Source organism: Manduca sexta, chromosome 14 (genome assembly GCF_014839805.1).
Source record: "Manduca sexta isolate Smith_Timp_Sample1 chromosome 14, JHU_Msex_v1.0, whole genome shotgun sequence".
In the NCBI taxonomy this organism is placed as follows: Eukaryota; Metazoa; Arthropoda; class Insecta; order Lepidoptera; family Sphingidae; genus Manduca; species Manduca sexta.
Window position 1 is genome coordinate 2,467,169 of NC_051128.1, and position 14,986 is coordinate 2,482,154.

Below are 14,986 nucleotides of genomic sequence, written 5' to 3' on the forward strand. Positions count from 1 at the left end.
CAACATTTTTATATTAAAGAAGTTAAATTTATCTCGTCCCTTTGTCCTTTGTGTTCTTCTGAAATAGTTTTTATAATGATCGTGCGACGGTAAAGTGGCTACACTTTTTTTTCTTTCCCGCCCTCGCAACCACCACTACAACTGTAACCCAGGAACAGCAGTAGCATGCATTTAATGACACGGAGCGGTGAAGCTGGGCGAGTCTCAGGGAACACTAATTTGACTACACATCTGACAATAATGATATGAGTATTACATGACATGAGTAGTCAAAGTTTAATGTCTACCAAATATGTCAAAATAAATAATTTTGGTTTTACCAGTGGTGAAGCGTCCACACAACCTGATTCTTACCGGCTTCCTTTTAGGTTTATTTACGTTTGTCTTAGTTATTGTATTCTGTTAAATTGGTCGCGATATGTTAACTAAGGTAATTTTTTATGCCTCGGATTACCATTCGAAAAATTTCAACCTTCGCAACAGACTTTTTTTTTATAGTTTTGAATGACGAGACGAGCTTGTCGTTCGCCTGATTGTAAGCAGTACGACCGCGCATAAATAGCAGAAACACCATCCAACACCTTGAATTACAAAGTATTGTTTGGTATTCCACTGCGCTCGCCATCCTGAGACATGAGATGTTAAGTCTTACTATGTCCAACGTTAAAGACTGTGTTGGTCCCTAAACGCGTCTCGTCGTAAAGAGGGTCTAGCTGATGGGTGCTTTTCACTTAAAATGTGCAAGGTAGCTAAGTTATGCGAGGTTGCGTAACGAGGCTGAACTATATATCTCTCTCCTGTGTCAGGAAGGAAAGCTCTGTGGAATTATATGATGTATACTCACCCTGAAAAATTGGTATATATTCAGTAGCTCCATAATACATTAGGGGCGCTGAACGGTTCGACACGTTCTCGTTTATTTGATATAAACATTAAAAACTCAGGTCTGGCGCTCATAAAACTCACGGCTGTCACGTAACACAGACACGTAATTGGGAGTTTGGGCCGGGTGTCGATCTAGCCGCAATAAACGAGCGTGATAGAAATGTGGCTTTGTTGCGTGATTATTTAATATTATCGAGTGATTAGTATTACGTGATGCCTTTTATAGATAGTCGGAAAAGCTATGTATGAATTGATCACCATCGATTATAATTTATACTATCTGGTAAATTTTATTGCTATATTTTATCAATAGAAGATTGTATTTGAAAGAAATGTGTAGTGATACGGAATGACTATATTGCACTGAAGTACATTGCATGACTTAAACGAGCTGAAGAATTTCTTAATTTATCGGGACAGGTGAAATGTTTACGAAATTTATAAATGACACTATACACCAGGGGTGGCCAACTTGTTAAGACCCAAGATCTACTTTTCACTGATGATACTCTGTGCGATCTACCAAGCTACATACATCTTGGAATCTAAAATGAAACAACACAGTTCAGTGCACAATTTATTATTATTTTGATTAAAAAATTATACAAGACGATGCGTGCAGCAGTTAGTGATTAGGTATGTTGCGCGATCTGTTCTACGTATTTATATTTTTGCCTTGCCACGATCGACCGGTTGGCCACCCCTGCTGTACATTATTACTGTATTAAAGCTCTCGTATAACAGAAATTATCCAACTTCTTGCCAGGTGTTAAGGGTCGTTAAAATCCCATTGGGTCTCGCAGATCCGGTGTTTTTACCTAACTACGACCCTGCACGTTTTTACGATTATTCTTCGTGTAATCTTATGGTCTTATTCATAATAAAACCCTTATCGAAGGTATAAATCGAAAATAGTTAAAACGTCCTATAAGCTTATCGAGCCTTCGATAAAATTTCTTATTCATAATAGTTTCATAAACCTCCGATAACAAAAAGGCCTTTAAATGTGCACAATGTTGCCACTTCGTAGAAAAAAATAATTTAAATAAGTTCTACCTATTACAACTAAGTTTTGTCTCTGGAAACAGACAAAAAAAATTGTCAATCATTTGTCAAAAACGTCAAGAAAGTCTAATTACCACTAATTACTAACTAAAAGAGAATTCAATTTGTTGTTGCAACAACCGAAATTTAAAAATATGCAGCAAGCATCAAAAAAACGGCAGAGGGGTGAAAACTGGCTTGAGGAAGACAAGGTTCGTGCAGCTATTTACTCTATTTGAAAGTTCCAGTTTGCGCTATGCATGCATGCATTACTAACAGTATTGTTTTTGCTTTTAAGATTATATTAAAAGAATTAGTAAAGGAGCGGGTTCGTGTCCTTGAAAATAAAAACACAGACACGAACTCCAATGCCATAAAGGTGGCTGCTTGGCATGACTTGAGAGAAAGGTGCTAACTTAAATCTAATATTATTATTTTTTTATTGTTTTCATGTAAAACAATACGCATATTAATTAATACATTCCCTAAACAAACTTCGTTTTTTATTTCAGTTTTAATAATATGTGTAAAGGTTCCCCACGTTCAGTAGTGCAGCTGAAGGCACAGTGGGGCCTTTTAAAAATGAAAGCCAAAAAAATGAAATCAGAAGAAAAGAAAGAGTTAACAAAGACTGGTGGTGGCCCACCACCAGTAATACCAGGAGTCAGTAGCGAAGACATTAGCAGCTGGCTGCCTAATGAATTCGTTACTGACAACAATGAATTTGATTCTGATAGCATTAATCAGGTAATATTAATTTATGGCATGTTTTCTAATGTTACTATTGAGTCAGTTTTTGTAACTATTCATATATTTGAAGTGGGAATATTATTGCATTATGAAAATTCACCTTTATAGGACAAGTGTTCAAAACCCACCACCACCACACACACAACTAATCAACATATTATTATTGAAGAGGTACTTATGTTAAATCAAAAGTAAAATTAAATTCAAATAGTTTTTAATTCAATGGTAATGTAAAGATTATAGATCATTACACACGAGTGCCCGAAGAAATGTCTAGTTTTTCAAAACACAATATTGAAAGCAAATAAAATACTCTACTTGAATTTAGTTTTTCGGCATGTGTTGACCTACAACTGTTTGCAAAAAGTTGGGACTTGTGAGAAGAATACAGGCAAAGTAAAAGTCATGGGCCCTGTGGCTTGGGGCATCTAAAGAATTCCGCCAAGGTAACCTCTGTCTGTCGTAAGAGGTGACTAATTAGGCCTTAGAGCGAGTCGCGGGCGAGCAGTGGGGGGCTGCTCGCTCGACTACAGACTCTGAGGTGGACGACAATGCGGGTAGTAGGTAGACAACGCGTTTTTTTCCCCGTGTAAAACAAAAAAAATATAAGTCATAGCCACTCTTTTTAAATCTTCATTTAAATATTAGGTTAATATGCAATAATGATGGACTAGTTTTATTTATCTCAAAAAGTAAAGTTAAAACAGTACAATAATGAAATATTAGAAGATTTATTAAATCATAATATCATTTTCAGATGAGAATTAGGCCACCAGAAGAGAAAATAAAAGAGGTATTTATAAATCAGTTTTATGTTGTAATAATGTGGGATACCATTGTATATTATCATATAAACAAAAAAATATTTTCAGGTAACAGTTGTGCCGCCACCAAATGCAGCGTCACCTGAAAAAATAAAGGAGGTATTTATAAATCATTATGAAATAATTCCATCTTTATACTATAAACCTGTAGGATACTATTGTATATTTAAATAAATAAAATTTTCCTTTCAGATGACTGTTGCGGCTCCCTCAAAACCATCTCCAGGGGCTTCAGGCTCAAAACCAAAAAAAAATACAATTTTAAAAAAAAAGGTTCTTAAAGTAAGTAAACATCAAAATCTCATATATAAGTAGCATACAATAATAATAATAATGAAGTATGGATGTAAAAATAAACTTGATAACATTTATTTATATAATTAACTGGCTAACATACACCCATCATTAATCATTACACAAGTAAATAACAAAAGAATAGTTATTCTATTATTCAGAATGCTTATACATTGCATTATTTCAGGTTTGTCGCACACAAGCAGAGCAAATAGCCGATTTAGAAATGCAATGCAGAAAAGAACTGCATTCTATACAAATGGAGAACGAAAACCAGAAAATAAAATTTTATTACTAAAAGAAACTTTAATTAAAGATAAAATTAAATATTTGGCTGCAAAATATAATAATAACTAAACTATATGATGTTTTATTATTACCTTTGGGTGTGAACCTCATTCATTGAAGTGCCTAGCTATAAAAGCCTGCAAAATGGCATAATTTCTACCCCGCCTAGGGTTTGGGTCAGCGTCAATCATAATAGATGGTGACACCTCTTCCATATTGGACACACTTTCCTCTGTAGCATATGGCTCTCTCTGAGCAATTGCAATGTTGTGCAACACTGCAAGGGCCACAATAGTAGTCTTCACATTGCAAAGTTTAACAGACATGCCACGGAGTAGGCATTGGAAGCGCTGTTTCCACACACCAAAGCAACGCTCCACAACATTTCTTGTTGCAATATGTGCTTCATTGTATTTTTCTTCAGCACGACTTAGTGGTCTCAACACAGGTGTGAATAAATATTGTTCCAGTTTGTATCCGGAATCACCCAAAAGTCTACCTCTGAACTCGCCTACTTCAAAACGTTCTTTGAGGGTGGATTCGTTAAATATTCGGGAGTCATGAGTACTGCCACGCCATCTTACAACAATGTCTCTGATCCGCAGGCTAGCATCACAGGTCACCTACAATAATTCAGAATTTAGTTAATGCAATAAAGTAAACCCTATTTTATTTTACACCTTTATATACTCCTGAAAATCTTACCTGAACATTGAGGGAATAATATCCTTTCCTATTTATATAGTATTGGGCTGCATCACCACCATGTTTTTTTATTTTTATGTGGGTGCAATCAATGCAACCAATTACAGAAGGGAAGCCTCTTATACGGTAAAATTCTGACATAATCTGTTGTTCCTCTGTAAAACTGGGCATCATTATGTAATCCGCGGCGTGACGTGCTAGCGCACGCGCTACTCTGCTGCATATGCGGCTGATAGTGGCTTGGGACAATCCGTGGAGGTCTCCTGCATCTTGTTGATTCTATAAGAAAACGATTTTTAAAAGTAGTGATCATTAGTTTGTATAAATATCGAAAATGAGCTACTTACCTCACGACGACCCCAACACCTTATTGCAGTTAATACCTGCAATTCTGGTGCTGAGCCACAACCTTTACGGTGCAGCTGCAAGTCTTCACGGACTAGGTTAATGATTAAAGCAGCCGTTTCTTTGGAGAACCGATACCGACTACGAAATTCTTCATCGCCCAAAGAAAATGGATCGAACCTCTGACGATATACTTTTCTACGTGATGTACTTTCAAGTACTGCTAAGGTATGCAGGGTTTGTAAAGCTTGCATTTCGTAAATAAATAAAAAAAGTATTTCAAATGATGTGCAACGAAATCGAGGTGTTGTTTACTTTTAACAGACTGACAATGCCAAGAAGCGTCAAATACGAAACAGCTGACCGACGTCAGCCATTTTTTTGCTATCGAACGCTTAACATAGGTGTAAAGACGGGGGTTAGGCTCGATAAATCAAAGCATCTTTATCGGAGACTTTTAGCGCAATTGAACCATTATGAATACCAATTTTTTACATGCCTCCGATAACGCCCAGATAAACTTCCGATAATTCTGATAGTTTTATTATGAATAAGACCACTAGTGTTTAATCTCTTGAAGTGTGTTGAGTTTCGTTTTATTTCGTACAACGGCTGATCTTTTCATAATGTGAAGTATTACATAAAGATGAGTCGTAGAGGACTTTAGGAATAAGTATATTTAAGTTTTTCGTTTTTGTATCCAACTTTGCCGACAACTTCATATATTTGGACAGATCTATCTATCCGAAAAGTTAACTATAACTTTCCGATTTCCAATTTTAATGAAATAAAGCTCCCAATAATATTCCGTGAATAAATCATGTAAATCCGATTAGTAGTTTTGGATACTCTGTGCAAATAACATGTCCGTTTAGCAGTTTTAGTGATGTGCGTTAACAAAAAGAAAGAGAAAATATTTTAATAAAACAAAAATGTGTTCTATTATTCTTCCTCAGTCACTCCCTTTCTTTTTGATTACTTTTCTCTTAATATACCCACAGAACTTATCCTTAAGTTTATAGAGTACATAAGTAAGATGTATTAAAATGATTTATAGCAATAACTTACCATCCTCCCGAAGGAACAAAAGAACTTAAAAAATATACTCTTGTAGGAGACCAAAATAAAATAGCGAAATTTGTATCTACAGAGAGTATTGCGAAGTGCCTGGGGATGTCCCGTACAAATGTCAAACAGTGCCGAGTGGACGTTTGACATTTCGCCACCTACGCCACCTCTCGCCCACGCTGGCGAGGATACCTAATTTATATTTTTTGTTTTATACCCACGAGTGACGTGTTTGATGATGCTGATTACTTGTCATTGGTTTAGCGTGTGGGTTTAGTGTGTGGAGTGTGGTCGAATGAATGGTTTATCTAGGTTCGATGCCTGATGGACCCTTTTTTCGGAAGTAAAGAAATGGTGAATTTCTGGAGACTGTAGGTTTTGTGTATAACCGTTTTTTTTCTAAATCTCTGGATAATAACAAGTTCAATACGTCCAAGCTACTGCTTTTCTTTTTTTTTGGCAATAATGTAGGTGTGCTATGTTGAAACTATGTGGGAATTCTCTAAAAACTGTTGAAAAGCACAGAAAAATCTGCGCAAGTAAAAATCTTTAATAAATGCTCTAATCCCCATTTCACCTGCACGTAACGTCACATGCAATACTTGTCTTACTGGTTACAGCAGACCTTTCAAATCCTTAAGTTATTTTGTTTAATAAAATTGCTAGTTTTTGCCCGTGCCTCTTGTCGCGTGAATTTTTATCCCGGAATAAATATTTTCTCGTGATAAAAGTAGCCTATATCACTCAGGCGTAATGTAGCTTTGTATTACTGAAAAACTTTTCAAAATCGGTTCAGTAGTTCCTGAGATATACGTTCAAACAAACAAACCTTCAGTTCATTAGTATAGATTTACAAGAAGTTTCGAGAAAGTTCCGAACCTAAATGCCGGTATTTACCACAGCGACCCGTCATTCACAGTGAGTCTATTTATTATCTTCGGCCGCAAACCGCGCGGCGCTCTAGGTATGCAGGCCGCGTGCTTTGGGAATTTCAATTCATAGGCAATATAGATGTTAGGGCTTATGTCTGTATAGATCAAATTTAGGCGTTATGCCGTGTTTGCATAACATAATTTTAACAGTAATTACACGAATTGTAATAATAACAATTCAAAAAAGCCTTAAGAGTTGCCGCAACACATACACTATAATGATTTCTGTGTTTACGCGAGTCGCGAATGCAAGACTTTGACTAATAATAAAATATAATTGTAAAGTCAAAGATATTGTAACTTTGACTTTTCGGACGACTTACACTCAGTCCCCCATAACTATGAGGGTTACAAAGTTTTCGAAACGTTCGGAAAAAATTATACCTAATATGAAAAACCGCATTAAAATCCGTATAACAGTTTTAGTTCAATGACATACACTATAATTTTACCAAAAGTGACAATTATTGTTTCTCACTGAAACAAACCGTTAATTTATAACCACTTTTATTCTGTACTGCGCGTTGTTGGCGGCTTTGCCCGCGTTACACAACTTTCCTGGAATCATTTTCAGAATGTATGTAAATAAATACTTTCTTTCTTTTCTATATCCAGCACACGGTCTATTTTCCAAATTTCATCCAAGTGCGTTCAGCGGTTTTAGCAAACATTCAAATATCGAAGTCCAATCTATAGGTATTTCACGTACTTTTGCAATTATTATTGCAAATATTAGTAAGATAAGAGTCATACTGACACAAACGATAATTATAGTTGCATACATCAGTCGATGCTCCATCCGTTTTACTCTATGCGACATGTAGAGAAACCTTTTATTTTTTTTCCATTATTATATAAAACATCTGACAGGTCATTTTTTTATATATTTTTTAAAATCATTACTTAAGGAGCTTGATTGTAATTTTACGACCATATTCCTCGTTCACTAACTTTTCAGGACATCAAAATCTTTTTTTTTTTTTTTAATTAAGCCCTAGTCACATCCGAAACAAAAACCGACAAAAAACTATTTATAAAGCCCACATTGAAAATATTTGTACTCAAAGTTTCAATATCACTTAATACGAAACTATCTCAAACGCAAATACCATATCGTAAACGCCAAATACAATTGTGTACTTTCCGATTCACTGAGTTTAGACAGTGATATCCGACAACCAACGTGATATGTACTTTAACATCTTAAAATACAGTGTATATTTGCGTGATCTGATAGTTATTGGAGGATAGACACGTCGGTAAGAATGCGCGGTCGTCTGTCACTAATTCGATTTATTGTTACATTTGTTAGGATGCCATTAGTGAGAGATGCGTTGTTTACGGCACTTGTGTTTGAAAATCGAGGTTTATCCGGCTCGTTGGGCTTGGGTTAGGTATTTACGAAAAATTACGCCTTGATCTTCGAATGGGTAGGCAGAGGTCTAACCAGGCACTCGCTTTACGCCATGTGTGTACCGTCACATTGGGAATATAGTTTCAGAATGCGGTCTGATACTGAGCAGAAAAACTTAATGTCACTGCCCGACTCCACTAACCCATGGCCCGCCCACTCTCGCAATTATTTTCACCCCACCACTGCACTCTGTCCCAGTGGCGAAAGGTCCATACAACCCGATTCTTGTCGGCTTAATTTATATAGAATTTATGTAAAATCCAATTATCATTAGAACAATTTGCAGACCGCATTCATGCATATAAAAAAGCGGCGATAGCCTAGTTGGTTGTGGAACGGACTGCCGAGACGAATCCGCCGGTTCAAACCCCAACGGCACACACCGCTGACTTTTCTAAAAAATTATGTATGTATTCTTTGTGAATTATCGCTTGCTTTAACGGTGAAGGAAAACATCGTGAGGAAACCTGCATACCTGAGAAATTCTCTATAGGAATTTTCGAAGATGTATGAAGTCTACCAACCCGCACTAGGCCAGAGTGGTGGACTAAGGCCTAATCCCTCTCAGTAGTAGAGGAGACCCGTGCCCAACAGTGGGACAGTAAATAATACAAGGCTGATATTATTATTATTCATGCATATAAGTACCTATACCTATATATCATGTCGAGTTCTCTTTCGGAACAATTTCGCCTTCCGCTACTGCTGTGTTATATTTGTTGTAGGTTTTAATTACACCAGAGTTCGTCAAACCAATTCGTAGTGAGCTGAATGAGACAACACAGTGTCCCATTTCTCGTGACAATCCGCGTCGAGCCGCGCCGTGGTCAATATGTCACGCAACAGGTCCGAGCGTGTTCGTTATGCAGCGGTCACTGCAGAACGAATTGCGTCTAGTAGTGTTGACGGTTCAGGGATTGTTGTACTATATGTTGTTAGATAGATCATTGTTTATTTAAATCAATTTGTGGGTTCTTTTCAATAAAGACATAGATTAAATTGTTTATTTTTGAAAATAATTGGGAATAAAACTAGTTTTCGGATTTTAATTTTACTTCCGCTGTTATGAAAGCTTTGCAGTTTTTAAATATTTGCTACAAATAGCTTTTGACTGTCCGATACACGCAGAAATAGCTCTTATGTAAAAGAAAAAATACCACGTTCATATTGACTTAAGCTAATGAAACAATAAGCGGTCTAGTTAAGCGCGATCACTTCCAAACCACTTTAGGATGAAATCATTTCTGCGGAGAATTTGGAATACATTCATGCTTACTTCCCCTTTCACGGCAGTGGGTATAACACACACATTGGGCCACAATAGGCTGGGCCATATTAGCTCCAGATTCCAGGCTCCGGCTTTGCGAAAATGCCAATATCACATTGCTGTACTAGGGTGCGAACCCGAAACATGCGCGCGCCTAGGCAGTGGTCATTATTTTAGTCGATTAGTACATAAGATATTTGTCTCTAGTATTAACGAATTAGTGGCTCGAGACAGTAGGTAGTATGATGGTATAAGACTAGAACTTAACTGGCGCTCGTATTATCGAATTAGTGGCTCGAGACAGTGAGTAGTGTCATGCTATAAGACCTAACTGGTTAATGATGATCATGTTTGGGTTTGCTGTACAGAATATCCCGGGACTGTCTTGTATGCACTGAAGGCCACCGCGGGTTTTGATCGATGTCCAGTGTGTATACAGTGTCAGGAACTCGGCTCAATTCTCGCTCCAAAGATGCTATACTCCTGAATGTAGACCTTGAGTCGTAAAACCGGTGACACCTACATAACCGTTCCACTTACCCCTCCGGGGCCCTCATTCTCTATGCCACATGTTATTTTGACAGTGCGTAACAAGCACATATCGTATCGAGTCGCGTTTAAGACAATAGAAATTGGCGTACAGAATATACTTTCCACGCTGATTTCACGAAGATAACGTAACGCGGTCGCGTAACGAGTTAACATCGTCATAGAGAATAAGGCCCCAGTGGTGGTAGCAATAACACGTTTTTCCCCGCGACAATCGCATCCATAGAACTAAGGTGACCTAACTCAAAAAGACGATTTATGGGAAACGAATAAAAAAGATTCGAAAACAATATCATAAGCATTGAATTGGGCGGTCGTCGAAAGTGAGAATCTCTGTTTCTATTCTATAATTTTGTCTTTTTCTATTTGTCGTGCTTTGGAAGGTCGTTTTTTAACAAAATCAGAATATATATATAAATTATGAGTTAGGCCACTTTAGTTCTAAACGTGCGAAGTGCTGTACGAAACATTGTTTGCAAGTAGACGTTAAGTGTGTATTGCCCGATAATTACACCTCGGGCGTCTTCAGGTCACGAGTGATGGGGATCTTCTAGGCGAGCATGCTCCTCCGTAGAGCACATCATCACTTACCATCAAGCGAGATATTCAAACGCAAGTCTATATGTTGTAAGAAAAGGAACAAGCATAGCTCACCTGTTGGTAGGTAATTATTTCCGCACTTAATTCACACATCTAAAAATGGTTGAATTCAGAACAATTTTAACCGTTTTCCGCCCGCCTAAATAGACTTAAGCGAAGTGAAAGTTTAGACCTAGATTATTCTATAAATCTTCTACTAAAACACCATTCCAAAACTGTTCGACAATTTTGAAATTGATAAGCATATTAATAAACAGTTAACAAAAAAGTATTAGTATGTTTGAATTTTGGTAACATACGAATAAGCACACGAGTGAAAAACATTTTCGATTTACATTCAACAGTCTCGTGATCATGTTTTATAGTATGTAGTCTGTATAAAATTAACTATTTTATATTTTTCAACATCAAAGAAGCAATTTATAATTAATTCCTTTTCGAGGAATTAGATGATTAGTCGGTAAAAAATAGAACTAAATAATTCTAGAAATTTCCCCATTGGAAATTAAGTATGTCTATTAAAAAAACTGAAGCCACTGATAATATTCTGCGCGATGCGGGTCTGAAGTTTCTGAGAATGGCTTAATTATGAAATACCCGCTTTTACAGTATAATACCTGGAATGAAAGACGTTCCTGGAATTGGAATTATACTATTAACTACTCTATTCGAGTTTCACAGATTATGCAACGTAGGGACGTAATTTTGATCTAAGAAGGAAAGGCTAAATGAAGATTTGGAAATTTGAAACTTTGTTAAACCATTGATATATGTGTATTAGATAGAATATACTTAATATTTGAAACTATGTGTATATTCACCCGTCTGTGTTGTAGATTTCCCAATATAAAATGTAAGGTTATTGTTGTTGGTTGTTATTAATTATTTATGTGAGGCATAACCCTATCGTAGATAAATTTAACGCAAGGATAGAACTGAATAATTATATATTCAAAGTTTCAGAGTACGTTAATACACTGCGGCGTACTTAGGTGGTAATAGTAACAATTCAGTGGATGTACGCAGTTAACAAAGGCGCACGTCGCTTATATGGGAGGCATGTTGTGACAGCGTTCTTGCACAACTACGCACGTGCACTTACATCGCTGCGCAAGTGTGTCTCTATATAAAAGTCACCGTCTCTGTCTGTATATACATTTATAAAAGTATAGATTAAAGATTAATCTAAAAGCCGTAGTCAGGTACATAGAAAACAGAAAAAACATGTGTGAACGAAATATCGATAAGTCTATCGCTAAGATACATCAATCCCATACATAATGTAAGCGTTAACGATTGTTGAAATGGATCTTGATTATGAACCTCTCCTCCTGGCGTACCTGTGTGCCAAATTAAATTCAAATCCGTTCAGCTGTTTCTGAGCTTACTCGTTTTAAAATCCAAACGTCTTTGAAAACTGTGGCATTTATAATATTAGTCACATGTGAACCAAACTGTATTGTAGTTCCATTTTCTAGCTAAAAACAATTACTATTTCCTAGTCTTGAACTTTGTTGTCTAAATGCAATCAAGGGATTTGTTTCCTGGTTTAAGCACCTTCATAGTCTCACATCCTCAGGGTACTTAAAAGGAATACTGTACGAGGAAGTATGTACAGTATAATTTTGTTAGATTTTTTATGGCATTGAACGGAAAATGAACAAGTGGGTCATCAGATACTAAGTCGTATGCATTTAAAAAAAATTATGGATGTGCTCTCCACATTCAGAAAATAGTGTAGAGCCGTATGAGCCCCACGAATTAAGAAATTTTAGGAATAATTTTCCTGTGCGTGGTAGATGTCGCATTTGCGAGATGTCTAGATAGGTTTTATATTTTCGTTTATTTGGTCTATTTATGTCACCAAACGCCATTTTGTTAATTTCAATCGAAAAGCAATCACGGCTTTGGTACCTCAAAAAAAGAACAAAAATGCTAATTAATGAGCACTTACAAAATGTAAAAAGCTAAAGTTTAAACATTTCAAATAGCGTTATTTGTTGAAACGCAGATGTGCTTTGTATTCCCTAAGCTCGGGGAAACAAGAATGGCGCGAATATGTAAATGCAATCGCATCTTTATATCGCCATTGCTCTGCTCTCAGGTGTGGTTATTCACAAAAGTATTGTTGCGCCGTCTGAGTTCTTGTTTACCTTACTTTTTGTTTTGTTCCATTGCGCCTTATCTAAATCATTGTACAAACCAAGTTATGGAGAATTTTGCTCATTATTTCTTGGTATTCATTCTAAAACGACGTTATTTGAATTCGTTCCATAAAAATGTTATTTAAAATGTAAACATTGATGCCGTTCCAAATTTTAAAAAAATATATCTAGTATTTCTGCATTTGCACAGAGCAATTAAATAAATAACGAGAAAAAGAATTAAAACTTTTTTAAGTAAGTAAATAGAGCGCAGTGTTCCATTTTCAAAAGCGAATGCTGAGCCCCGCCGCGGCCGGCCAGCTCAGCAGGTCGGCATGATTGCGTTCACCTGTTGCGGCGCGCGCACATCGACCCGCCCGCTCCGCTCGCCCGGCCTGCATTGTGCCCGATTGTTAACCCCCCACTAGGTTGCCACATGACCGGGATTTAGCTAGATTCTACTGATATATTGTGCAACGACATACGCTATACGTACACGGGATGAAATCTTGGCGGGAGAGCTATATCCTTTCATGACCTACTTGGTGCAATACTGTAGACAATGAAGCATGGAGTTTATACAAAAATATTATTCTCTTGCAGTTATCAAAATATATATTTTTTTTAATTTTTATGCCAAAATTGTTTGTGAAATTATAATATAATTAATAATCCCGGGGAAAAATAAATTTGAAACTGGCAACATTGGCACCATCCGAAATGTGGGTCGTCGCTTTTAAATAAGGAATTCACACAAGGCCCGGTGAACGTTAACTGGGATCGGGTGCGCCCCGGCTGCCTGTGTGCGACCTGCTTTGTTCACGTTTTTGAATATGGAACTGCGTTTAGATTGGCGCGAACGTTACGTATTATCATTTGTACAGTTTAGTAACCGTAGCTCATATAGTCCAGAAATTCTAATAATGATTTTGGTAGCGCTCTTTTATAAATATTTATTTATTATAATTAATGCATTAATTAGGTTTGTTGAACAAACTTCAGTTAGAGTGTCTTGGATAATTTATTTTGCATAATAAACTTCGGAATTATTAAGAATGAGAATAAAGCTTACATCTAAGTTTTTCTCCACTTTTAAAAGCAAGCAATCTGAAGTGAGCTATAATTAACAATGAATATAACTTCAAAATACACGCAAACTGTAAATGGCCGCGGGATTATTCTCAGAATAAACCTGCTGTATCCGACTCGTCGCTACTCCAATTTCATTAAAAGTACTTAGAAAAAATTACGATATTACGTAGATTTAAAAAAAATATTAAATACATTTCGCCGCCACGCGACTCCACCAACTCGTAAACCGAAGAAATAATTAAAATGGCGTCTTGTAAGAAAAATAGAAATACTTTTTCTCGTTACCCCATTACAAGGGTGGCTGGCAGGTGCCACTCGGAATAATAGAGAATGTTTTTTTTTTAAACGAGAGTAACATTATACTTTTTTCATCTATTACGTTTAATGAGAAGCGCCTTTAAGTGTTGGGAGAGGTTCGAATTTTTAAACTGTAATGAGGTTTTGATACTGTTTGTATGGCTTCCTTAGCACGGGGTTGATGGCGTTTTGTTATGATCATTAATTTCTTGACAAAATTATATTGAAGTTAAAATTAATTGGAGGTACAGGGCATATCCTTGGTGAAGTAATAAACGTCTAGCAGTGGCGAAGGGTGAAATTTTATAACAGGTAATCCGAGGCAAAAAAATTGCTGTAGTTGTCATATCGCGGCAAATTTAACAGAAAGCAAAAACTAAGATAAACGTAAATAAACCTAAAAGGGAAGCCGGTTGGAATCGGGTTATATGACGGCTAGCCATTTGAAGATATGTTTTTTTTTTTTCAATTTATGATCCAAAAGTTCA

At 36.5% G+C, this 14,986-nt stretch overlaps 2 protein-coding genes across 3 annotated transcripts in view; both read left to right on the forward strand.

Annotated features, from left to right (window-relative positions):
- The window catches only part of LOC115442801 (protein kinase C, brain isozyme), a 205,738-nt gene that overhangs the window by 152,875 nt on the left and 37,877 nt on the right, over window positions 1–14,986 (forward strand). The window lies entirely within an intron of this gene.
- On the forward strand, window positions 635–4,331 carry LOC119189358. The gene is made up of 6 exons (XM_037438676.1): window positions 635–2,141; window positions 2,442–2,676; window positions 3,437–3,472; window positions 3,552–3,602; window positions 3,696–3,785; window positions 3,985–4,331. The coding sequence occupies exons 2-6, from the start codon at window positions 2,452–2,454 to the stop codon at window positions 4,093–4,095; spliced, it is 513 nt and encodes a 170-aa protein (XP_037294573.1). The 5' UTR covers window positions 635–2,141; window positions 2,442–2,451; the 3' UTR covers window positions 4,096–4,331.